This window comes from Zingiber officinale, chromosome 7A, assembly GCF_018446385.1.
Source record: "Zingiber officinale cultivar Zhangliang chromosome 7A, Zo_v1.1, whole genome shotgun sequence".
In the NCBI taxonomy this organism is placed as follows: domain Eukaryota; kingdom Viridiplantae; phylum Streptophyta; class Magnoliopsida; order Zingiberales; family Zingiberaceae; genus Zingiber; species Zingiber officinale.
Genome location: NC_055998.1, coordinates 139,980,081 through 140,002,320, shown reverse-complemented (window position 1 = coordinate 140,002,320; position 22,240 = coordinate 139,980,081). Strand labels below are relative to the sequence as shown.

At 44.4% G+C, this 22,240-nt stretch overlaps 4 protein-coding genes across 8 annotated transcripts; 3 read left to right on the top strand and 1 right to left on the bottom strand.

Annotated features, from left to right (window-relative positions):
* Nucleotides 1-3,618: 3,618 nt before the first annotated feature.
* LOC122002879 (ER lumen protein-retaining receptor erd-2.2-like) lies at nucleotides 3,619-6,298 on the bottom strand. Its single transcript, XM_042558251.1, has 6 exons — nucleotides 6,073-6,298; nucleotides 5,386-5,585; nucleotides 4,364-4,504; nucleotides 4,209-4,289; nucleotides 3,922-4,046; nucleotides 3,619-3,831 (listed from the first exon to the last, which is right to left on the bottom strand). The coding sequence occupies exons 1-6, from the start codon at nucleotides 6,296-6,298 to the stop codon at nucleotides 3,783-3,785; spliced, it is 822 nt and encodes a 273-aa protein (XP_042414185.1). The 3' UTR covers nucleotides 3,619-3,782.
* Nucleotides 6,299-6,477: 179 nt separating this feature from the next.
* LOC122002878 lies at nucleotides 6,478-12,801 on the top strand. 5 transcript variants are annotated; one of them, XM_042558249.1, is made up of 13 exons: nucleotides 6,478-6,732; nucleotides 7,473-7,646; nucleotides 7,933-8,146; nucleotides 8,216-8,273; nucleotides 9,486-9,613; nucleotides 9,695-9,845; nucleotides 9,921-10,194; nucleotides 10,287-10,359; nucleotides 10,431-10,521; nucleotides 10,634-10,740; nucleotides 11,182-11,505; nucleotides 11,576-11,767; nucleotides 11,934-12,801. In XM_042558249.1, the coding sequence occupies exons 3-13, from the start codon at nucleotides 7,964-7,966 to the stop codon at nucleotides 12,273-12,275; spliced, it is 1,923 nt and encodes a 640-aa protein (XP_042414183.1). In that variant the 5' UTR covers nucleotides 6,478-6,732; nucleotides 7,473-7,646; nucleotides 7,933-7,963; the 3' UTR covers nucleotides 12,276-12,801. The 5 variants fall into 5 exon arrangements, with proteins under 5 accessions (XP_042414183.1, XP_042414180.1, XP_042414181.1 ...); XM_042558246.1 differs by having other exon boundaries at nucleotides 7,908-8,146; XM_042558247.1 differs by having other exon boundaries at nucleotides 7,473-7,653.
* Nucleotides 12,278-12,801, top strand: LOC122002882 (peptidyl-prolyl cis-trans isomerase-like). Its single transcript, XM_042558253.1, has one exon. The coding sequence runs from the start codon at nucleotides 12,383-12,385 to the stop codon at nucleotides 12,626-12,628; it is 246 nt and encodes an 81-aa protein (XP_042414187.1). The 5' UTR covers nucleotides 12,278-12,382; the 3' UTR covers nucleotides 12,629-12,801.
* An 8,443-nt stretch (nucleotides 12,802-21,244) lies between these two features.
* Nucleotides 21,245-22,007, top strand: LOC122002881 (peptidyl-prolyl cis-trans isomerase-like). The gene has a single exon (XM_042558252.1). The coding sequence runs from the start codon at nucleotides 21,296-21,298 to the stop codon at nucleotides 21,812-21,814; it is 519 nt and encodes a 172-aa protein (XP_042414186.1). The 5' UTR covers nucleotides 21,245-21,295; the 3' UTR covers nucleotides 21,815-22,007.
* The last annotated feature ends 233 nt before the right edge of the window (nucleotides 22,008-22,240 follow it).

The window sequence follows — 22,240 nt, the reverse complement described above, 5'->3', positions numbered from 1 at the left end:
GCACCGTCGTTAAAGATCAAGAGACGAGCCGGCGTCTATAAACCCTCCGAGCGGAAGACCGTCGAACTCCGACGTTAAAATCGAGAGACGAGCCGACCGTCTATAAACCCTCCGTCGAACTCCGACGTTAAAAATCGAGAGACGAGCCGGCGTCTATAAACCCTCCGAGGGGAAGACCGTCGAACTCCGACGTTAAAAATCGGGAGACGAGCCGGTGTCTATAAACCCTCCGAGCGGAAGACCGTCGAGTTCCGACGTTAAAAATCGGGAGACGAGCCGGCGTCTATAAACCCTCCGAGCGGAAGACCGTCGAGTTCCGACGTTAAAAATCGGGAGACGAGCCGGCGTCTATAAACCCTCCGAGCGGAAGACCGTCGAGCTCCGACGTTAAAAATCGAGAGACGAAACGGCGTCTATAAATCCGCCGACCGGAAGACCGTCGAGCTCCGACGTTAAAAATCGATAGACGAAACGACGTCTATAAATCCGCCGCCTGGAAGACTGTCGAGCTCCGACGTTAGCCGACGTCTATAAATCATCCGAGCGGAAGACCGTCGAGATCCGACGTTAAAAATCGAGAGTCGAGCCGGCGACTATAAATCATCCGAGCGGAAGACCGTCGAGCTCCGACGTTAAAAATCGAGAGTCGAGCCGGCGACTATAAACCCTCCGGCCGAAAGACCGTCGAGCTCCGACGTTAAAAATCGAGAGTCGAGCCGGCGACTATAAACCCTCCGGCCGGAAGACCGTCGAGCTCCGACGTTAAAAATCGAGAGTCGCGCTGGCGACTATAAACCCTCCGGCCGGAAGACCGTCGAGCTCCGACGTTAAAAATTGAGTCGCGTCGGCGACTAGAAACCCTCCGGCCGGAAGACCGTCGAGCTCCGACGTTAAATATTGAGAGTCAGACCGACGACTATAAACCCTCCGGGCGGAAGTAATGCTGTTTATCGGTCATTCCAGTTAAAGCCATGCATGTATTCAACTAAGCGAGTCCGGCGGACCAAGTGTGCAAGCGGGCGGGTTACCAAGAGTACCCCGTAAACATCTGACGAAAATCTCATTTGCGAAACGAGATATATTCAGCCGAGCGGACTAGCTATACAAAATACTTCGTGAGAAATCCCTTGTAAAACGCAAGAGAGGTGGGATGAGAAGCGATTGACGAGGAGAAACGGAGGATGGTTTCTTGGATGCGCCGCTCGGCACTACGGGCGTCCAGTCAGTCGGACTATGCGCCTCCTTCGACTAGACTTGAGAGGGAGGCAAATGATCCGGTGGTAAGACCGGGGGGTCCTCATAAGGGAAAGTCCAGCGACACGTGGAGGACGGCAGTCAAAGGGGAGTCAACCCCATTGACTCGAAGAGCAGGCGGGACATGCCGATTACCAGGCAATGACCCCTACTCGAAGGGACAACCATCTGGCCGGGAGCCCATATTTCCATATGGCCGAGCGGATAATCAGCCCGGCCGCGATGCAACGCACGACTGAAGGCCGAGCCGTTTGCCTGCTCGACCAGGGTCTCGGACGACACGAGCCGAGCGGACGGACGACCCTCAACCTTCCCGAACGGACGACCACCTATGCAGGACCAGAGACGAATGCTCTGGCCGAGCGGCTTGATGGTCGATCCGAGAAGAGGAAGTCAAAGAGTAGAGGACAGTGTGAACGTCATCTCAGTGACTCCTATTGCTGACAACAGGCATGTTCGAAGACCAGACCATACTCAGTATGGTGCGATCGAATGTTCTGCTGTCCCATCAAGAAGACGCTCAGACTGTAGCGGTATGGAGTCAGACATGCTCTTCTGACAAGCACATGCTGCGGTATGGGATATGACACATGTACACCTCGGTTTGTGTGCACCAAGTTCCCGTGGCTCTATATATAAAGGCCATTAGACTTCACCGGAGGTATGCAATCAAGGATCCCTGGAGCCACTTTCTTACTGTTCATCTTTCTGACTTGAGCGTCGGAGGGTCGTCGCCGGGAACCCTTTCCCGGGTCGAATTTTTTACAGGTTCGCTGGAAGTTTATACAAGCGGTCGAAGATCTACGTCAGCAACCGGAGAGCGCCACGTGTCCAACGTCCGTTGATTCAGCTTTCGGACAGGATCAACTATCATTTTATTTTCTTATTTTTAAATCCACCAACTAAATCATCCAGCATTAAGTTGATAATTAATCATATATAATGTTTTATACAAATTTAATAGAAATGTTTATATTTTGGAGAAAATAAATTAAAGGGCTCTCTTTATTTTTAAAATTATTAAAAAGTACTAATTCTATTTTTATTTTAAAAATATTCTTATTCCAATTTTTTCCTATAGTCATTTTAACTACTATATTTTAATTAAAGTATTTGTAACTAATGTTAAAAATAAAGCACACCGCCCACACAAACTCGCCCACGGTTGTCGTGCACAGGTGGCGGTGTGCAGCAGGATATTGATTCTTTAACGATTATAAATATTACTTTTTTATTTATATGAATTATAAATATATAAGCATTTTAAAATTTCCAAAGAAGTTAATGGAAATCAACATTTTATACTTATTTTTCATCAGCTCCAATCTTATCTTCCCAGATCTGATGTCCACTCTATTCCACTTATTGATCGAATGGATTATATCACATCTTAAGAATATAATTTATTGATTGGATGGATTATATCACATCTTAAGAATATAATGTATATCATGAGATTATCATATATGTCTGAGGATACGGGATATGAGGATAGAAAATTTGAATTGATTTTTTATTTCAAGATTTTGAAATTAATTTTGATTTTAGCGTATCAACAAAACAAACTAAAATTATACAAGTTTAAATGCTACTTTCTAATTATTACGCCACAAAAATTAATTTTAAAAGTTTTAGATTTGTTAATATATTTTATAGTATGATTTTACAAGATAAATTAGTTGTCCAGAGATTATTGTTGATTTAAGAATATTAGATTGAACAACTGTTCACTATATCAATTTAAAATTAATCTATATAAACTGAATACTTACCAACTAAAAAAATAAAAATAAACATAAAACTAAAATAGTTGATGGTTAAATACCCAGTTAAAGGAAAAATAGTTTCTGCAGTGTCAAAAGAATAGTTGGAATATACTATTTAAATAATTTTAAATAGAAATTATCTAAATAATTATAATAAAAATTATCTTTCGTAAACTCGTAGCTCCATAAAAAAAACATAAACTTTCTCCAACAATCAAATTGCTTTATTAATGAAGATAAATTATGTCACTTTTCTAAAACAATAATTTTTTAAACATGTTTTAAACTTTTAATGAAAAAATAGACCTTAACGGGTGTTTGAATGATTAAGTAATATAGAACTCTATTGTAGTTTTTGACATGCATATTTGTCAGATACAAATTTATAAGTCTTTAAAAATTTTACAAACTGTTCAAGTTAAATTAGACCAAAATGTACAAACATTTGTGAAACATAGATTTAAAATGAAACTTAAACAAAAACAACAATGTACTTAGCAAATGAATGATATTGTCAAAGTATCAAATTCCAATTAGATAATTTAGAATCAAAGCTTAATATTAAGACTTGATTCTTGAAGGAAATACAAGCTTTCTATGTATTAAAATGTTCTAGAGGAAAGGAATTTTTTTTCCTACTTAAATAACCAGGATAATTATTTTTGAAGTAGGAATTATTATGGTAAATGTTGAAATAAATTCTCTATAACATGACAAGTATGAAAAAAAATCATCTGGAATTTGAATTGCTTCTTTGGAAGATCATACCACACCAGAAGGAAGCCTCAACACCAACTGGCCACCAAATACACTGCAGCAGAGATGAAAAGAGGGAGGGAAATGGGATAAGAAACTCAAAAACTAATCCTTGGGCAATCGAATTCGAAACTTAAATACTTACCTCTTCACGTAATAGTAACAAAAATCTGCCAAGATAAAGGTCTGAACAATCTCAGCAATAAGAACCATAGGTGGCCACAAACCATGTCCCATAGCAGTCAGCAAGCCTCCACGAGTATCCACAACCTGAAGAATCGGATTATGTCAGAAGGATTTTGCCGAGAAGGTTAAGCAGATAATACTGGCATCTTACTTGAATCAAATCAATGTGACTAAGATTAAAATAAAAGGTTCAAGTGAAATGGTTCAGACATTGGTAAAACTTAGCAGAGAAACAGATAGTGGCACCTTTAGGACCCAGTGTGCACAGCTCAGGAATCTTGCAACCCCCAATGCAAATACATAGTGAGCTGTGAATGACTCAACAATCTGGCAGCCATTAGGTTGAATTATTAAAAGGAAAAGTTGATACGAGAGCAATGCTATCAGTTTTCAACTTATACCTGAGTGTTTTGCATAAGACGTAACTGTGGCAACACTGAAACAGCCTCCACATAAACACAAAATGCCCAGAAAATCCTATTAAAAATAAAATGGGCCGTTGAAGGATGAACTACAACAGCTAACAGGACAGAAGGAACAATCTACAAGGAAAAAAGAATATATCAGAGAAAATATCATCTAAGGACAATATGTATGAAAGATGGTAACTTCTCCATGACAAATTTTCACAATATCAACTAGATATTTGAAGAAAAGAACAAAGTTATCTTAGTTTTGTACTGTGTAAAGTGAATTTTTTGGAAACATCTGCAACTACTGCAATTCTACATATAGTGTGTGTTAGTTACTAAAAAGTAGCAACGAAAAGTTTTTTGTGCAGTACTTGTGCAAAAGGAACATTGAACTTGTGGATATCTCATATCTTCAACTACAAAATTAATGACAAAAAAGCAGAACTAATGGCATTTATCTCAATTTTTAATAGGAAGATTGAACTTTCAGTATAATGCATATGATTATCTCCATTCTAAGACATTGAATAAATGAGGTGTTCCCTTCCGTCTATTTAGAGTTTAACCACGTTATCATTCAAAAAAAAAACTAAGATCTTAGCTCAATGCTCCTGAATGTTGTTGCTGTTAAATCAATATAAAGTGGGAAGCAAATAAAATGAGGAAGAGTTAGGAATTTAAGACGGTAATATCTTGTCAGCTAGTCTTTAATACAACTTTAGGTTATTGTAAACATTCATGGTATGTTTCAAGATAATTTCGAAACAAAACAGAGAACATGAGTGAACAATAAAGATTCAACTCCAAAACAATTCCAAGATCGTCTCAGGAAAAATACTTGAAATGCTTTTAATGTGTATGAACAGATCAAAGCCTTAACAATGACAAGTTAAAAAGTTGGTGATCTAAACATGCTCTATTACTTCTCTAAATTTAACAACACATAGTCAAGAAATAATCAACTGAAAGTTAAAAATTTCTAGATCAATTATTCTCTTTCAGAATCTTACCACATAGTAAATTGCAAAATTGTCCTTGTCTTCCATGTAGCTTGATTTTAATTTATATTGAATCATGTAAATTACCCAAAGAGTAGTTGCAAGTGTTGCAGTATCTAGCACTGTATGTATGTCATTTTCCAAAATAAAGCTGCAATATAGTCTTACAGCTAAAAATAAAGCTGTTAAATATTGAGACTTAAGCGAAAGCCCTGCATTGTGAAAATTGAACGTCAAAATAATTAGTTGGAGATTGAAAATGTAGATGTTGAAATAAGCAAACTAGAATTATAAACAAATGGTAAACATTGAAAACAAGGCTAGAATTAATTTAATTTTGGAGTATAGTGCGCATTAGGTTCCCATCTCCCAGTTCAGTGTGATAAAGAAAGATGGATGTGCATGACTAACAACTATCCACAAATGCACAGGTATCTTGGCTACAAGCAAAAGCTTGACATCTTTTCCACAATAAAATAAACAGTGGAAATTGAAAACTAGCAAAATGCATCTCTATTAACTCTTCTCAGTTGATCGTAAATCAACGGGTTGTAGGTATCTCGTCGGACGTCGAATAAATTCGGAAGGAAAAAAAATAAAAAATAAAAAAGAGGTAAAACGACACTAAATAACCCATCGAATAAGCGAGAAATGAAAGAAGGGCAAGCAGCCAAAACAGAAAGGCAAGGAACGACGCACCGGCGCAAGTCCGCTCCTTAACCAGCTTATAGATGAGGACGGAGATGCCGACGGCGTGAGCAGCTTCGGCGGCGACGAAGAGGTTGTCGTGGTTATGAACTACGAGGCCAAGGAAGACGAGCGCGGCGATGCTGACGACGACGCAGAGGCAAGCCCTGACCTTGGGCGGCTGCCGCGTCACCCATCCCACCACGGTGTTGATCGGCCGCTTCGACCCCGCTCCCATCGCTCTACTCTCCTCCTTTCCTTTCTCCCCCACCGCCACCGATTTCGATGAGACAAAAGAAAAACGAATGCGAGGCGAGAGTAAGTAGCGCACGAAGGGAGGAAGGAAGAAGCGTTTCTGACGGATGGAAACGGGGGAGAAGCGTAAGATTTAAAGATGCTTCTGACTGTTTCATTTAATTTCTTAAAGATGCTTCTAACGGGAGAGGAAGGGGGATTAAGAAACGGGGATAAAGTGGAGCGAGAGACAAGGCAGAGAGGGGCCGTTGGAGAAGCATCGGGCCGCTGTTGTTGTTGGTGAAGAGGGAGGAGAAGCTTCGATCTGTCTGTCCCTTTGCATCGCTTCGATGGAATCGGATTGAGGACCGGAATCGAGAAACCGAGCGAGAATCTTCGTTTCTTGTGGTCGGCGTTGGATTCGAGAAAGCGTCTTTGGTACTTTCTGCTCTCAGTTTTCTTGCGTTTTACCCTTTATTTGTCCGAGTTTTTCTGCGTGGAAAATGGATATGCTGAATCTTGACGAATGAGTCTCGATAGTCGCATTTGTCTTCTTTTTAATCGTTTGTTTCTTGGGAAATGGAGTTGATTTTGGTTTGAGTAATCTTGAGGAGAACGTGGTTAGGAACTTTGCGAAGGAACTCTTCGGATTTGTCGGCTTTTTTTCTTCTGACCTAATTGTACGGCTAAGGACTTCATTCTATGGTGACAATGATGGAGGTTTAGGTCGGAGTTCGGTGGTTTTTGTTGTTTGTTTTTTTGTTCATCGTGCTCATCTTCCAGCTTCGTATTTTTTTGAATGATCCCATAAATGTCCGGGGCAAAACTTCCTCCTTTCCTCTTTGTTGCTTATCTTTGTTTTTTTTTTGTCTCCATCTCCCTTATCCTTTTTCCCCTTCCTTCTCAATCTTTGTTTCCTAATTTTTCGATTATAGTAGCATATTACACGTTCCAGGTTTTGGTTGTCTCGCCAAATTCGAACTCTTCGATTAATCTCAAATAAAAATTTCTCTTTTAGTTCAAAAATAAGAAAAAGAAGTAGCTTTTGACAGCCAATATTCTGTTTTTATTTACCCTACAAAGTTTTTCTCTCTCTGTCTTAAATATGACTGTCTAGTTTCTTGAAGGCATATCTACAAAGTGGCAAACAGAAGGATGCTAAAAATCTCTTCTCGTAGGCTTGGGTCATCCATAGTGCGAGACGAGGTTTGAACGAAGAAGATCTAGCCGTCTGATCATGGATGAATCAAAGGACAGGGAGGGATAGCGAGGTTTGATGCGTGGAAGAAGCATGGCTAATCGGTCCTCGCCCGCAGCGCGACAGCAGCCAATGGGCCCTTCTTCTCCAGCCGGTACCTTGTACGCTTTCCCTTTGGAGTTCCCTGGATTGCCCTCGGTCCCTCATCCAATTTACTCGGGGAGGGACCTAGCTGTTGTTATTTAAATAAATTAATAATAACAAGGAACTGTTTTGTCTTGTGTTTACCACTGTGACACACATTGTGTGTGCTAGATTGTTTATCTTTGTCCTCTTCCATGCTCTCACCCTCCTTCATTCGTATGATGGGTATCTTTTATGCCTAATTTATTTAAGTTTTGTTACATATTTGCAGTTTCAAATGATTACGGTGATTGCAGTTTGGGAGATGGAGTGGATGGTAGTGTGCCTATGGATAGGCGGAAGAAGGAAATGGTTAGTGCTTCCAGGTGGAAAGCAAGCAATAAGGATGCCTCTGGCGACACAGGCAGCAGTGAGTCTGAAGAAGTGGGTCTAGGTTCTTTCCAACCAATGCTTAATCCCATTTCTATCACTAGTCTACCTAGTAGACAGAAAGAAAGGCTGCGTGGAAAGGTTTGATCCTTTTTTGCCTTTTGCGCTGATTAAGTTGTGTTTATTTAGCTGATTGTTTTGCTTCAAAAGGTTGCTGAGGAGAATGATGCTGTTGATCTTGCCCTTGTTCCAAGGAAACTGAGATCGGGTATGAATTTGCTATTTTTTTTATTGTTGCTTTATTGTTGTCGGAAGAAGAAAAGTGTGCGCAACAGTTATCTTTAGGTAATATGTTGTGAAAATTATGCCTTTTTTGGATCACACGACCATATCAAAAAAATATGATTCCAGAGGAGCATGAAACGGTAGAAAAAGAGGGGCAGATATGTCCCAAGTTCAGGAACAAAAGAACAAAGAAAAGTAATGATAGGCTTGACTGCACTCTTATTCCAATCCTATCCATAGAAAAAATCAATGGTTAAATAACAGAAACTGAATAAGACAGCTTGATTAGATGCGCAGCTGAAAAAAATTTCATTGCTAGATCACCAAGTAAATAAAACATAGATATGTTTAGAAGGCACCATAGGTTGATAGTTAATTTGTTCCAGTCCAGGTATGCTAATTGCTCAAGGCCGCTTGATATAGATGGTAGCAAAAAGGTGGAATCTGCCACCCTAACGGCCCCACACGAACTGCCCCACGACCATCTGTGAGGAGGTAAATTAGGAAGCTGTAGTTGGCCAATGCAGAGGAGGGTTTTTTTTCCCTCGATTTTGCCGAGATTTGAACCCTTGCCCTATGATAGCAACTTTGTTCCGCATTAGCCAACTCAACCCTGCCCCGGGGGCAAGGCTGCTTGATATAGAGAACCATATAAAAGTGTATCAGCGAGTTTTATATTGACACTATGAATGTAAATGATGTATCAAGAGAGCCCTCTTTGTGAGAGATGCTATTGAGGAGATGCGCAGATGGTAGCACTAAATTTTGGTTTCAGTCAAATTGTCATGATCATACTCTTCATAATCAACATGGAGTCCATTTTACATTGTATTCCATTGCAATCCAAACTCATTGTGAAATTGTCCACATGCTTTGCAAGTGTTGTGGAACCAGAATACTTGAAAGTTTGGGCTTGATTAGCAACATTTTCTAATTTTGTTTGTTTGTCACTTCTAATGCTTATCTCTGGTTATTAACTTAAGAATCATATAGAAATCATTTTTCAGCCAATTTCTATTGTCATTTGAAGTTTTTTAGTTTCTCAGAACCTTTCTGCAACTATTTGCCTTTCCTTTCGTGAAATATTACCAAACATGACATGGTTATATAGCTTGTGTCTTTATGCATGAATGTTTTGCTTATATTATTTCAGGTTAATTTACACTAGTTCGTCATCTTTTTTTCTTCGCTTCAGCTATGAATAAACGCAGCAGAGGGCCCTTATCTCTCACGATACCAAATGCTAAGAAGAAACACTATCGAACTTCTAATAGACTTCAGGGGTTACCAAACAGTGGCGGAAGGGAAGGGAAGCAGAATGGGGTCAGTTTATAGTGGTAGAATTTTTTTGCTTACAACTTATAATTAGTGGTATATCTCATCCTTATTTTCTTTTTTCTGTAGCTGCTTGAAGCATTTACAAAGGATGAAGAGCTTGTTATTGAGGCTTTGTATGAACTATCCAGAATGCTACCGATAGGTGAGCAAATTGCATATAAGGAAGACAGTAAAGCACTGGATAGACACCAGGTTTACTTGGCTAATTGTTCAAAAGGTGAATCTTACAACTTTTGTACATTCTTTTTTTTTCTCTCTTGGAATATTTTTTGCATCGTATCTGATTGAACAGGTTCGAAAGTGGATAAAAATCTTTTGCATCAATCCCTGCCCAATGAAAATACCTCTTCTTGCATGGAGAAACCATTAGAAGATGCAAAAAATGAAGTGCATGCTCCTGAGCAGTCCATGGAAGTTGGCCAAAGAGAAACTGTTGATTCTGATTTGAATATAACTCCTGAACTCATTTTGACTGAAAATGAACCCCCAGAAAATACTCCTTCCACAGCATTTATGAAATTTTCCAGCCATCCAGGAGCCCTACTTCGTTGCTGTACTGAAGATAGGTTGATTTTTCCATCTGTGCTATGTTCTTGTGCATAATGTTTGGTTGACAACGCATAACATTTAATTCACCTTTTTTTAAAAAAAAATTTGGGGATCGAGTAATACAACCGGGTCAGGCTGATGCTACTGAAACCCACTCTTCATGCAAATATGAAGTGCAGCAAGTAATACTTATTCTCTGAGTTAAGATGTTTTTTCCTTGTGAAATGCACTAATTTGTCTTAATTATGTTTAGAATGGATGTGTCAAATCTACTACCCTGAGAAATGAAGTTCAGCAAGTTGAGTGTGACAATGGAAGTATTGTAAAGTGTGCGCATGATGTAGGTAGTGAATTGATTCCCAATAACATTATAACATAAATAATTGAGTATGTTTTAAGTTTTAATTAGTTTGATCTATGATTCAATTGATAATAACTTCCTAATGCAATTTACAGCAACTCCATCAAACATCCAGCAATCAAGCAATTCTACTGTCTGGCCTGGTCCTGTGAGTAGTATCACTGGACTTTCTTCTAGAGTAATTGAACTTCCAACTGAGAAGGTAATAAATGCATGCTTAAGAAAGACAATTTTCTATAGATTCCTTTGTATTTTAAACCTCCATAACTTAGTTTGAACTTATCCATTTGATGGCTAAATTTTTTTTTTTCAATGGCTTATACTGGTTTAACTGACACCTTGCAATTGTATAAACTTTTGAAAGTTATACTGAATAGATATGTAGTTTTCTTACTTGTCTGGCTTTCTTTGTTTTTTTTCTTCTTCTTTTTTCTCTTCAGGAGAAGCTAGACTATCTTTTTTGTGTATTGTCATTTTTCTGAATGCTTTATTTTTGTAGTTTTCATACTTCGGTCCTGGCAAATGTTTATTTGGATTGTCTAATCTTGCCACTTCCAAAATACTAGTCATTTCTGCGATTCTTTCTTTTCATTAGTTCCTAGTCTTGAATTTTTATGCAGATATGTAGTTTCTCTCGCTGCAGGTTCCTCTTACTGCAATGTCGACGTGGAAGAAGTGTGCCATTCATGTATTCATAGGACATAATATCAAATGCTATCAGGATAAGGAGAGACAGAGGAAACTTTTGTTGACTTGTGATGAATCTAAGCAAAGTGAGGATACAAAATCATGTGGACCAGCAAACAATGTGAGAGTTAGCTCACAAAGCGGATTGAGTGGCAGGGCTTCTGCTTCTATTTCTGTACTGGAGAGGAATAAGAACGAAGAAAGAAATGGAATTTTCTGTAATAGTAGCTTGATGCAAACCCACCAATATTCTGGCCTAGTAGATGCCAAGCAAAAACAGGTAATTTCTGGCTATCGTTGTTCTTATTTTAGATGTACTTTACCTAATAGATTTCAGCTTTGTTTTTCAGGCCTACGACTTTCTCTCATTGTCAGCCGGTGGTGATACTGTAAGTCCTGTCGATGGAGCCAAGTCTGCCGCTCAGCTTCATTCCCCCTATTTGCATACCCATCCACATCATTCCCTTGTGCCATTTCCTTTCCCTAATTTTCCCTATCCTCTACCTTACTCAGAAAAGCTAGTACCTGTAGCCGCTCAACAGGTAAAAAAAAGATCATTGTCTATTAAGTCATTTTGCATTCATTTCCTTCTTTTTTGACTTGATCATTAGTTGATTAACTTTTCAGGATACTTAACTACATAATTGGGAATTCAGGATGAGGTTTCTGGAACTTAACTGTTTTTTTTTTTTTGTTTTTTGTATCCAGGTGCAACTACAAGTACCGCATTTTATCGGAAATCAATTCTATAGACACCAAATAGACAACACCATCAGCAATATACAGCTACAACAATACCAGCAGCAACAGCTCTGGCAAGCTCATTATGCTAACTACTGCCCTCCTGCAGCTATCGGAGTGCCACAGAATGAGCGGATACATGACTCCTCTGCTCCTCCTGTCCAAAGTGCTCGGACTTCAGTTCTCTCTCCTCCCCTTTCTGTACAGATGCAAGGCGGATCCTATCACCCAATTTTGGTTCGTCAACATCGGCAACTTATTGCTAATGCTTCCTCATCACCCGCAAATGTAAAGTCTCACAAGAACTAGCAACTGGGAACCCAGCTGAGGATTTACACCATCGCTTGGCAGAAAATTTGAATGAACAGGCTAGTGTTGCTGCAGTCGACGGACTCCAGGAAAAAGAAAAGACCATAATGCTCATCGAAACCGTAAAGAGTTTTCGGTGCCGTAAATGCTTCATCTGCACCAACGCCGGGAAGAACACCAACGGTTCGCAGTTCTTCATCTGCACCGAAAAGACTGCGTGGCTCGACGGCAAGCACGTGGTTTTCGGCCGCATCGTGGAGGGGATGGACGTGGTGAAGGCGGTTGAGGCGGTCGGTTCCCAGAGCGGCTCCACCAAGAAGCCCGTCGTCATCGCCGACTGCGGTCAGCTCTGATAGATGAACGGCATCGTCGTCTTCGCTCTCTACCACAACTAGCAGTATCGTACTCTTCCGTTTTCGTCGTGCTTTAATTTTTGTTGAGTTAAAATTGCTATAGTTTTAGATAAAAAATGAGGGAAGATGTTATGATTTTTTTTTTTAAATTAGAATGCTAAAAATTCATCAAATCATACCAAATTAAATTAGCGAAAAATCAATTCGAATTCAAAATTATTATTTTTCGCTGAACCAATAAATGGATATTTTTTTTTTTTAAAAAAAAAGACAAGATTGACTTCAAATTTGATATTACTTTTCTATTTTAATATCTTTATTCATAAGGTGGTTTATCTAAATTACCTAAATTACAACTAACAAAATCAAATCTCTCTCCAATTTTAGTTTTAGTTTGTAAACTGATTCCTATCGGATTTTTGAGAAGATAAAATAATTGTTTTTTAAGATAAAAAGTATTTTTTTCCTAATTAATTATACATTAAAAATTGCTTCAGCATGTTTAAATGGCTACAATTAGAAAGGCGTTTTAAATTAAGTGAAACGTGGCATTAGTGTCTCTTTTTCTAAAAGAAGTTAAACGGTCATCCCTTTTATAATTTTATATCAAAAATATTTATGAATTTAGTATTGTTGTAGAAGTTGCAGGTGGATTTTACAATATATAGAAGCTAGTACGTAATTTTAAAAGGTATAAAAGTTATTGTCTAATATCAGTAACGTGTAGAAATTAGTAAGTAATTACTGCATGTTATAGAAATGATATGTTAGGGCATCTTTAATGGGATATTTTGAGGAGATATTTTTTTCAAATATTCCCCCTAAATATTTTTTATTGTGGGGATATTTTGAGAGATGAATAAAAAACATCATGCATAATTTTATGTTTGGTGATTTTATGATAGGTGGTGGTATGCAAGTGAGCCCCATAAAAGATAATGATTATTTTATTAAAATATTTTATTATATAATTCGAGATATTTGAGAATAAGATATTTGATAGGTGAAATCTATAAATATTTGGTTGAGAGGATATTTAATTTTAATATTGAATATTATTTTAATTAAGTTATTATTCAAAGTAAAATTAAAATAATATAAAATAATCATTATACAATCTAACAATTAACTTCTACATATTATAGAAGTTACATCCTAACTTTCACATGGATGATCATGACCAAAAAAATATTCATTTAAAATATAGTAATATTCTAGAGTCTCCATCGTTTGCTTTACTAGTTAAATTATTATTTTAATTAGATTATTATTCAGAAAAATGAAATTACAATATACAAAATGATTATGGTAGAAATTAGTTGTTAACTTTTATACCTGATCCTGTCCGAACCAAGAGTCAGTGGACGCTAGGCACGTGGCGCTCTCTGCTGGATCCTCGAGTGCTCCGGCGAACCTGCAACAAAACCGAGCCGGGAGGGGTGTCCCGGCGACGGTCCTCCGACGCTCAAGTCAGGCGAGGAATGACAAAAAGGTGGCCTCAAGATGAAGACGTGCATACTTCCGGTGAAGAAATTGAGGCCTTATATAGACCCCTCGAAGAAGCCTGGGCGCGCCAATCAAAGCAATCACCTGCATTTGACCATGCCCAGGCATGGGTCTGTCAGAAGGGCCATGCCCAGATATGGATCCGTCAGAAAAGGCGTCCCCGAGGCCATACTGCTACTGTATCAACCTTTCCATGATGTGACGGCAAGATCCTCCATCGTGCGATCTTGTGTACGGCCTAATCATCAGACATGCTTCTACCGATATCCCATATCCCGAGCCGAGCGCATAGGCCGCTCGGCCACCTTTTTGTCCCCTCGCCCTTATTTTGTCCGGGCGGGTTGCCCGCTCGGCTCTTTGGCCCCTGCCGTTCGGGCTCCCGGTCGGCCCTTCGATCCTCCTGCCTTGGTGTCGGACACCCAACCCCATGGATGGGTTATCTCTAACTCCGCTCGGACCAACCCGGCTGATCGGCTCGGCCATTAACCGCTTAGTCAGCCCTTCATCGGTTCTCAAGCTAAGACCCTTCAGGAAGTGGGTCCCCCATTCTTACTGCCGGATCACTTGCCTTCCCTTCAAGTCTAGTCGAAGGAGGCAGTGAGTCCGACTGACTGGACTATATGTGTCCGAGCGGGCGGTCGCCGCTTCCATAATCTTCCTTTTAGCCGTTCGGCCCTTATGCCGGATTCAGCCGCTCGGCTCTTCGTTTCGGATGCCTTGTTGTTCAACGTGGACGTTTGCTTGCTTAAATCTTCTCGAAAATCGCGCAAATCCTTCCCATTAAGTCGCAGCATGCGCGGTATGACGCGCATTAATTGCGCCTAGTGGCAAGGCGCCACGTGGCTCTTCTCACGTGGCGGCGATGCTTAGTACGATGGGACGCGATTGCTTTGAAATAGACGGTCGGATGAGGGCCTCGTCTTTCGTGACCTGCATCCGACGGCGGAGGCCAACCAACCTCGGCAGTATAAAGCCTCCATCTTCTCTCTTCGCCGCATGCTTGCTCGTGCTTCCTCCGTCTGCCTCCCCTGCCGCTGTAGCCTCCGACGATCCAGTCCCAGTTTCCGGCTGCTACCTTTTCCCCGGTGATCTTTTCCGCCCGTTTCCTTCTCAGTGAGTCTTCTTTCTTCACTTACTAGGTTTTCCCTGCCCATTTCGCCTCTTTCGCTCCCCTTCTTTCGATTTCTGGCTATCCTCTTGCCCCTCCGAGATGGCAAGTTCCTCTGAACCCGCCACCAACGTTCACGGTCCCTGGTATATGACCATGGAGAGTCGGTTTGATGAGGAGGGTGCTCGGCGCCTTGCTCGGACGTATGGGATTCCCAACAACTATGAAATAATTATAGCCGACCCGACTGACCGACCGCATGATCCGCCGATCGGCACAATCTATTTCTTTTTCGACCAATTCCAAGGTGGCCTTAGATTTCCTACCCATCCCTTTATTGTAGAGGTTTGTAACTATTTTCGCATCCCGCTCGGCCAACTTGTGCCGAATTCCTTTAGGCTGCTGAGCGGGGTGGTCGTCCTCTTCAAGCTGCACAGTATCCCTCTTGACCCCAAAATATTCCACTTCTTCTTCTACCCCAAACAATCCGAGCCGGGCACTTTCATTTTCCAAAGTAGAATAGGCTTTAAATTTTTTGATAACATGCCGACCTCCAACAAACACTGGAAGGAGTTTTTCTTTTATATCCGACTTCCTGAGCGGCCAGCATTCCGAACTAGGTGGCAGACCGCTGTGCCGACTCAGCCGGAGCTCGGCAAGTTCAGAAGCAATCCAGCCTATCTTCATGCAGCGAACTGGTTGTCTGGTCAGCGATACAAGATCGACCAGTTGCTGCTCAAGGGGGTGTTATATATTTTTGGGTTATCTCCCGTTCGGGCCAATCTTCCCTACCGTATGGGTAAGAGACTCTTTACTCCCTTCACCTTTTTTATCTAACTGATTTTAATTTCTTCTATTGCAGCTGAAGTCATGTGGCGCTCCAAAGCTACCGCTCATCTGAAACTGAAGGCCGTGGAGATCGAGGCGGCCACCAAAAAGGAGCTCGCCGAGCGGGGTCTCATCCCCAGCCGCCCGGCAGATGCGGGAGAGGGGGGGCGCAGTCCGCCCCTGAAACAGATGCTGCCCCATCCGCTTCAACGGAGGTTGAGGCGGATCCTGTTTCCTCGGCTCCCGCCGAGCTGGGAATTCCCCCGTCCGGGGATCCACCGCTAGAACTTCGGCGAAAACGTCGAAGAGACTCCGGTCCTCCGCCACCCCAAGAGGGGGAACCACATGAGCCGATCGGCGTAACTTCGCCCGATCGCACGCCGTCGCAGATCGGGACTCCTGTGACATCGCCTCCTGCGCAGCCCACCGACTCTCCTCCCCGGACTCGTCGCCGCTTACATCGGTTGGGCGAAACTTCCACCATAGGGGAGTCCTCTGGCCAGGCGACCGCAGCTGAAGAAGCGCCGGCCGGCCACCCAACCATCAAGACCACCCTCCGATTCCCATCGGAGGAATATTTACTGTCCGCCGATCGGCCCTCAAGCCCCGTTCACGAAATAACCTTGACGGGTCCGCTTGCCAAGCTTTTTGAGGACGCGCAGATTCAAGCGGCCCTCATGACGCCCAAGCAGCTTGGCGACAACAACATGCAGCAGGCCACTCAGGTATTCATTTTTCTTCCTGTTCCATGCCACTATTTGATTCCTGATTTCATTATTTCCTTTACAGCGCTGGGCTGAGCAAATCGCCACTAGCCGTCAGCTAGCCGAGCTGGAGGGTCTCCTGGAAAAACTTCAATTGTCGGGGGGTCCGTCGGCCGAGCGGGAGAAACAAACCCTCGAGGCCGAACAGAAGAAGGCTGCCGATCTGGCTGCGGAGGTGGCCCAACTCGAAGACTTGGTGAAGAAGCGGGACGGGGACGTGAAGCGCGCCAGTGGCCGGAAGAGGCGAGCGATTGCTGATCTGGATAAAATGAAAGTCGAAGTCCAGGCCCTAGATCAGCAGTCTAAGAAGCTAGAGGCCGAGCTGAATACCGAGCGAGAGATCCGTTCGGCAGAGCACACAAAGGCCGAGGTGGACTTGAAGGCTGTTCAAGACACCTTAACCGCTTCCCGAGCGGCACTCAGAAAATATAAAGAGGGTGAGCCGAGTCGCCTAGCAGTCGCGCGCCAGGAATACCTCCACTCGGAGAGGTTCGGCCTAAAATTCGGTGGCAACGTCTCTTCCACTTTCGCCGAAGCGGTCAAGGTCACCGTGACATACTTGAAGAAAGGGGGCCACCTTCCCGAGGGAATGCATATTCCCGCTTCCGACCTGGCGGCCATGATTGATGATATTCCTGACGCCTTCTTCAGCTTTGAAGACCCTGAGTGAGGCGGGTTATTTCGAGTACCTTCTGTATTTCATCCGCTCGGCGGATGTAAAATTTTTGTGCGTGCCGTTCGGCATAATTCTTCTTCTAAAGAAACGCTGCTCCTTTGTTTTCCTACTCATTGTCCATAATATTCTTCTGTTTGCTTAACGTTGATACTTAGAGTCAGTCCCGCTCTTAAGGGTTCTCCTTCACGCGTCCGATCGGCTTGGCACATTGCATAGGGTCCGAGCGAGGTAGCCTACTCACTTTGCACGTATCCTGCCTGCGTGAAGTCCACAAAGCCGAGTATCGAAGGACCAACTCCCAATCGGGCCCGAATTTTTTAATATTTGTAGTTTCCACGGTCTTACTTTGATATTCGTTCTTCCGCTCGGGATGTTTATAGCCGATCGGCGCGGCTCTCGATCTTTAACGACGGTGCTCGTCGGCGCGGATGTTTATAGCCGATCGACGCGGCTCTCGATCTTTAACGACGGTGCTCGTCGGCGCGGATGTTTATAGCCGATCGGCGCGGCTCTCGATCTTTAACGACGGTGCTCGTCGGCGCGGATGTTTATAGCCGATCGGCGCGGCTCTCGATCTTTAACGACGGTGCTCGTCGGCGCGGATGTTTATAGCCGATCGGCGCGGCTCTCGATCTTTAACGACGGTGCTCGTCGGCGCGGATGTTTATATCCGATCGGCGCGGCTCTCGATCTTTAACGACGGTGCTCGTCGGCGCGGATGTTTATAGCCGATCGGCGCGGCTCTCGATCTTTAACGACGGTGCTCGTCGCGGCGCGGCTCTCGATCTTTAACGACGGTGCTCGTCGGCGCGGATGTTTATAGCCGATCGGCGCGGCTCTCGATCTTTAACGACGGTGCTCGTCGGCGCGGATGTTTATAGCCGATCGGCGCGGCTCTCGATCTTTAACGACGGTGCTCGTCGGCGGATGTTATAGTCGCCGGGCCGGCTCGATCTTTACCGACGGTGCTCGTCGGCGCGGATGTTTATAGCCGATCGGCGCGGCTCTCGATTTTTAACGACGGTGCTCGTCGGCACGGATGTTTATAGCCGATCGGCGCGGCTCTCGATTTTTAACGACGGTGCTCGTCGGCACGGATGTTTATAGCCGATCGGCGCGGCTCTCGATTTTTAACGACGGTGCTCGTCGGCACGGATGTTTATAGCCGATCGGCGCGGCTCTCGATTTTTAACGACGGTGCTCTTGGCTGCAGCCGACCGCGTGGATCTGCAGCTGACGGACGCCCGCCTTTCTAGCTCGGTTGGAATCTCCTCCGGTCGGCCCACCAGCAATAACGTTGATCTCGCCCCGGGAAGTATTGCTCCTATTTTCCTCCTCCCGAGCGGACGGTCGTGACCGTTCTCTGGACGCCCGGCGATTCTCCTGCCTCGGGGATCGGTGCCGATCGGGTGTCTGCTGGTGTCGTCCCTCGGTGCGGGTCCGGTCAACTTCATGAGTCCTACGTCTCCTGTCGATGGGAGGCGACCGTCGTTCGGCTTTCCTGGGAACAGGATTAGACACAAAGGGAAGGCTTCGGCAATCCCTCGTGTTGTGCGTATCCGTCTGGTGGAATTTGCAGAACATAGAGGTCCACCTCTTCTTTGGCTTGGGCCGAGCGGCAGCCACTTCTTGTACGTGCGATCTGACGTGAGGGGATCGAATTGCTTCGGCCCTCGGTCCTCTGGGTGGCTGCTGAGCGGTGTGCTGCTTCCGCTCGGCATGAACAGGTGCGCGCTCGGCTGGAGTTTCCTTTTTCCGAGCGGCTTGCGCTTCTTCCACATTTATATATTCGTTGGCCCGATGTAGCATGTGATCATAATCTCGGGGCGGCTTTCGGATGAGCGACCGGAAGAAGTCCCCATCCACAAGGCCTTGCGTGAAGGCATTCATCATCGTCTCCGATGTGGCCGTTGGGATATCCATCGCCACTTGGTTGAATCGCTGAATATAGCCTCGAAGCGATTCTCTCGGCTCTTGCTTGATGGCGAATAAGCTGACACTTGTCTTTTGATAACGCCGACTACTGGCGAAGTGGTGGAGGAAGGCCGTTCGGAATTCCTTGAAGCTCGTGATGGATCCGTCCGGCAACCTTCGAAACCACCGTTGAGCCGATCCCGAGAGGGTGGTAAGGAAAACTCTACACTTTACTCCATCTGTGTACTGATGGAGCGTGGCTGTATTATCGAACTTACCCAGATGATCATCCGGGTCCGTTGTTCCATTGTATTCGCCGATCGTCGGAGGCACGTAGTGCTTGGGTCTCGTAGGATAACCTCCGAAAATTGGCGATTGATCCGCTCGGGGGAGGAGTCCGCTCGGGGAGCTTTCCCCTTCCTGTCATCCCGCCTTGGCATTTCATCTGAGGAAGATCCTCTATCTCTTCGGGCTGGTATGGCTTCAGGGGTGCGAAACAAGGCCCGATGGAATGCGACGGTGGTTGGAGGCCGCCAGACGCAGATGTTGCTTGTTGCTCCGCCCGCTCGGCGGATGCTTTTTGTTTTTGCTCCATGAGTTTGGCGGCCCTCATCTCGACCAGAGCCTCGAGTTCTTCTGTTGAAAGCGTCACCGTGTGTTGTCGTCCAGCCTCGTCCATTGTCTCCGATCGGATGCAGGAGCGTTCCCACAGACGGCGCCAATTTGATCCTGTCCGAACCAAGAGTCAGTGGACGCTAGGCACGTGGCGCTCTCTGCTGGATCCTCTAGTGCTCCGGCGAACCTACAACAAAACCGAGCCGGGAGGGGTGTCCCGGCGACGGTCCTCCGACGCTCAAGTCAGGCGAGGAATGACAAAAAGGTGGCCTCAAGATGAAGACGTGCATACCTCCGGTGAAGAAATTGAGGCCTTATATAGACCCCTCGAAGAAGCCTGGGCGCGCCAATCAAAGCAATCACCTGCATTTGACCATGCCCAGGCATGGGTCTGTCAGAAGGGCCATGCCCAGATATGGATCCGTCAGAAAAGGCGTCCCCGAGGCCATACTGCTACTGTATCAACCTTTCCATGATGTGACGGCAAGATCCTCCATCGTGCGATCTTGTGTACGACCTAATCATCAGACATGCTTCTACCGATATCCCATATCCCGAGCCGAGCGCATAGGCCGCTCGGCCACCTTTTTGTCCCCTCGCCCTTATTTTGTCCGGGCAGGTTGCCCGCTCGGCTCTTTGGCCCCTGCCGTTCGGGCTCCTGGTCGGCCCTTCGATCCTCCTGCCTTGGCGTCGGACACCCAACCCCATGGATGAGTTATCTCTAACTCCGCTCGGACCAACCCGGCTGATCGGCTCGGCCATTAACCGCTTAGTCAGTCCTTCATCGGTTCTCAAGCTAAGACCCTTCAGGAAGTGGGTCCCCCATTCTTACTGCCGGATCAATACCCCTGATTGATTAAATAATTAAGAGTATTTTAGATAGTTCATTACTTTAATAAGCTGTTCACATGATAATTTTATAAATGAGACGACTTTTGATTTTAACCTTTAATTTGCCCATTTGTTTTATTTTATAAGAACCACAAATAAGGCCAGGCGATTATGCTCGAATCACGTGATAATCACGTGCTTGCGCCAATCAGCGGCATCGTGCGGTAATGACTCCTCCCGGCCTTTCAAACCCTACGATGCTTAAGATGTTGACACGCGTATCATTTCAACGGACCAGATATTTTCTAAAGAATATCTCCGTCCAGTCGTTCGCCCTCGCCGCCTTTATAAATGATGAGCCCTAATCAACTGAAAAATACAAGTGAGAACCGATCAGAACAGCGCCTCCTGTTTTTGAGACGACGATGGCGAACCCTCGTGTGTTCTTTGACATGACCGTCGGCGGCGTTCGGGCAGGTAGGATCGTGATGGAGCTGTTTTCCGACGTGGTGCCGAAGACGGCGGAGAACTTCCGAGCGCTGTGTACCGGCGAGAAAGGGGTGGGGCGGTCTGGGAAGCAGCTACACTACAAGGGCTCGAGCTTCCACCGCGTGATCCCTGGATTCATGTGCCAAGGCGGCGACTTCACTCGCGGCAATGGCACCGGCGGCGAGTCCATCTACGGCGAGAAGTTTGCCGACGAGAACTTCGTGAAGAAGCACACCGGCCCCGGTGTTCTCTCCATGGCCAACGCTGGGAAGAACACCAACGGTTCGCAGTTCTTCATCTGCACCGAAAAGACTGCGTGGCTCGACGGTAAGCACGTGGTCTTCGGCCACGTCGTTGAGGGGCTGGACGTGGTGAAGGGGATCGAGGAGGTCGGATCCCAGAGCGGTGCCACCAAGAAGCCCGTCGTCATCGCCGACTGCGGCCAGCTCTCGTAGACGAACTTCATCCCCTCCGCCGCAATTAGTAATAACGTTAGATTTCGTTTTTGTTGTGGGTTGTGTTGTTGACGATCCGTGATAAGGGATGAATCCGGCGATCATTCACTTCCGGATCTGGTTCTTCCTTCTGCTTCATGTCTGTTGAGTCTTCGAATGATGTTCGGAAAATGAAAAATCGATAGATTGATAATTCCGTCGTCTGTTCTTTTCGTTTTACTGATGTTTGATCGATGGAAGGATCGACTTCCAAAGTAAAAAAAAAAGTTTTGAAATAGTCTCCAATGGCTGCCAATGTTCTTCTAAATTATTCCAAAAATGTTAACTTTGGGGTAGAATTGTGCTGCTGCCCATTCTAAACCTTGGTGACCTCAAAGTTGTTCCGGCATTTGTTTGATTTGCTTGCACTGAGTCATGGAAAAAAGC

Bases quoted from the DNA above. Each gene is read 5' to 3' on its own strand.
- LOC122002879 (XM_042558251.1), bottom strand. From the start codon at position 6,298: ATGGGAGCGGGGTCGAAGCGGCCGATCAACACCGTGGTGGGATGGGTG. The intron at 4,505-5,385 runs GTAAGATTCTGA...TTTTCCTTGTAG, and splicing joins ATTTTGCAATTTACTATGTG to ATTGTTCCTTCTGTCCTGTT. The intron at 4,047-4,208 runs GTGCCACTATCT...CCGATTCTTCAG, and splicing joins GTGCACACTGGGTCCTAAAG to GTTGTGGATACTCGTGGAGG.
- LOC122002878 (XM_042558246.1), top strand. From the start codon at position 7,571: ATGCGTGGAAGAAGCATGGCTAATCGGTCCTCGCCCGCAGCGCGACAG. The intron at 8,147-8,215 runs GTTTGATCCTTT...TTGCTTCAAAAG, and splicing joins AAGAAAGGCTGCGTGGAAAG to GTTGCTGAGGAGAATGATGC. The intron at 10,741-11,181 runs GTAATAAATGCA...CTCTCGCTGCAG, and splicing joins TTGAACTTCCAACTGAGAAG to GTTCCTCTTACTGCAATGTC.
- LOC122002882 (XM_042558253.1), top strand. From the start codon at position 12,383: ATGCTCATCGAAACCGTAAAGAGTTTTCGGTGCCGTAAATGCTTCATC.
- LOC122002881 (XM_042558252.1), top strand. From the start codon at position 21,296: ATGGCGAACCCTCGTGTGTTCTTTGACATGACCGTCGGCGGCGTTCGG.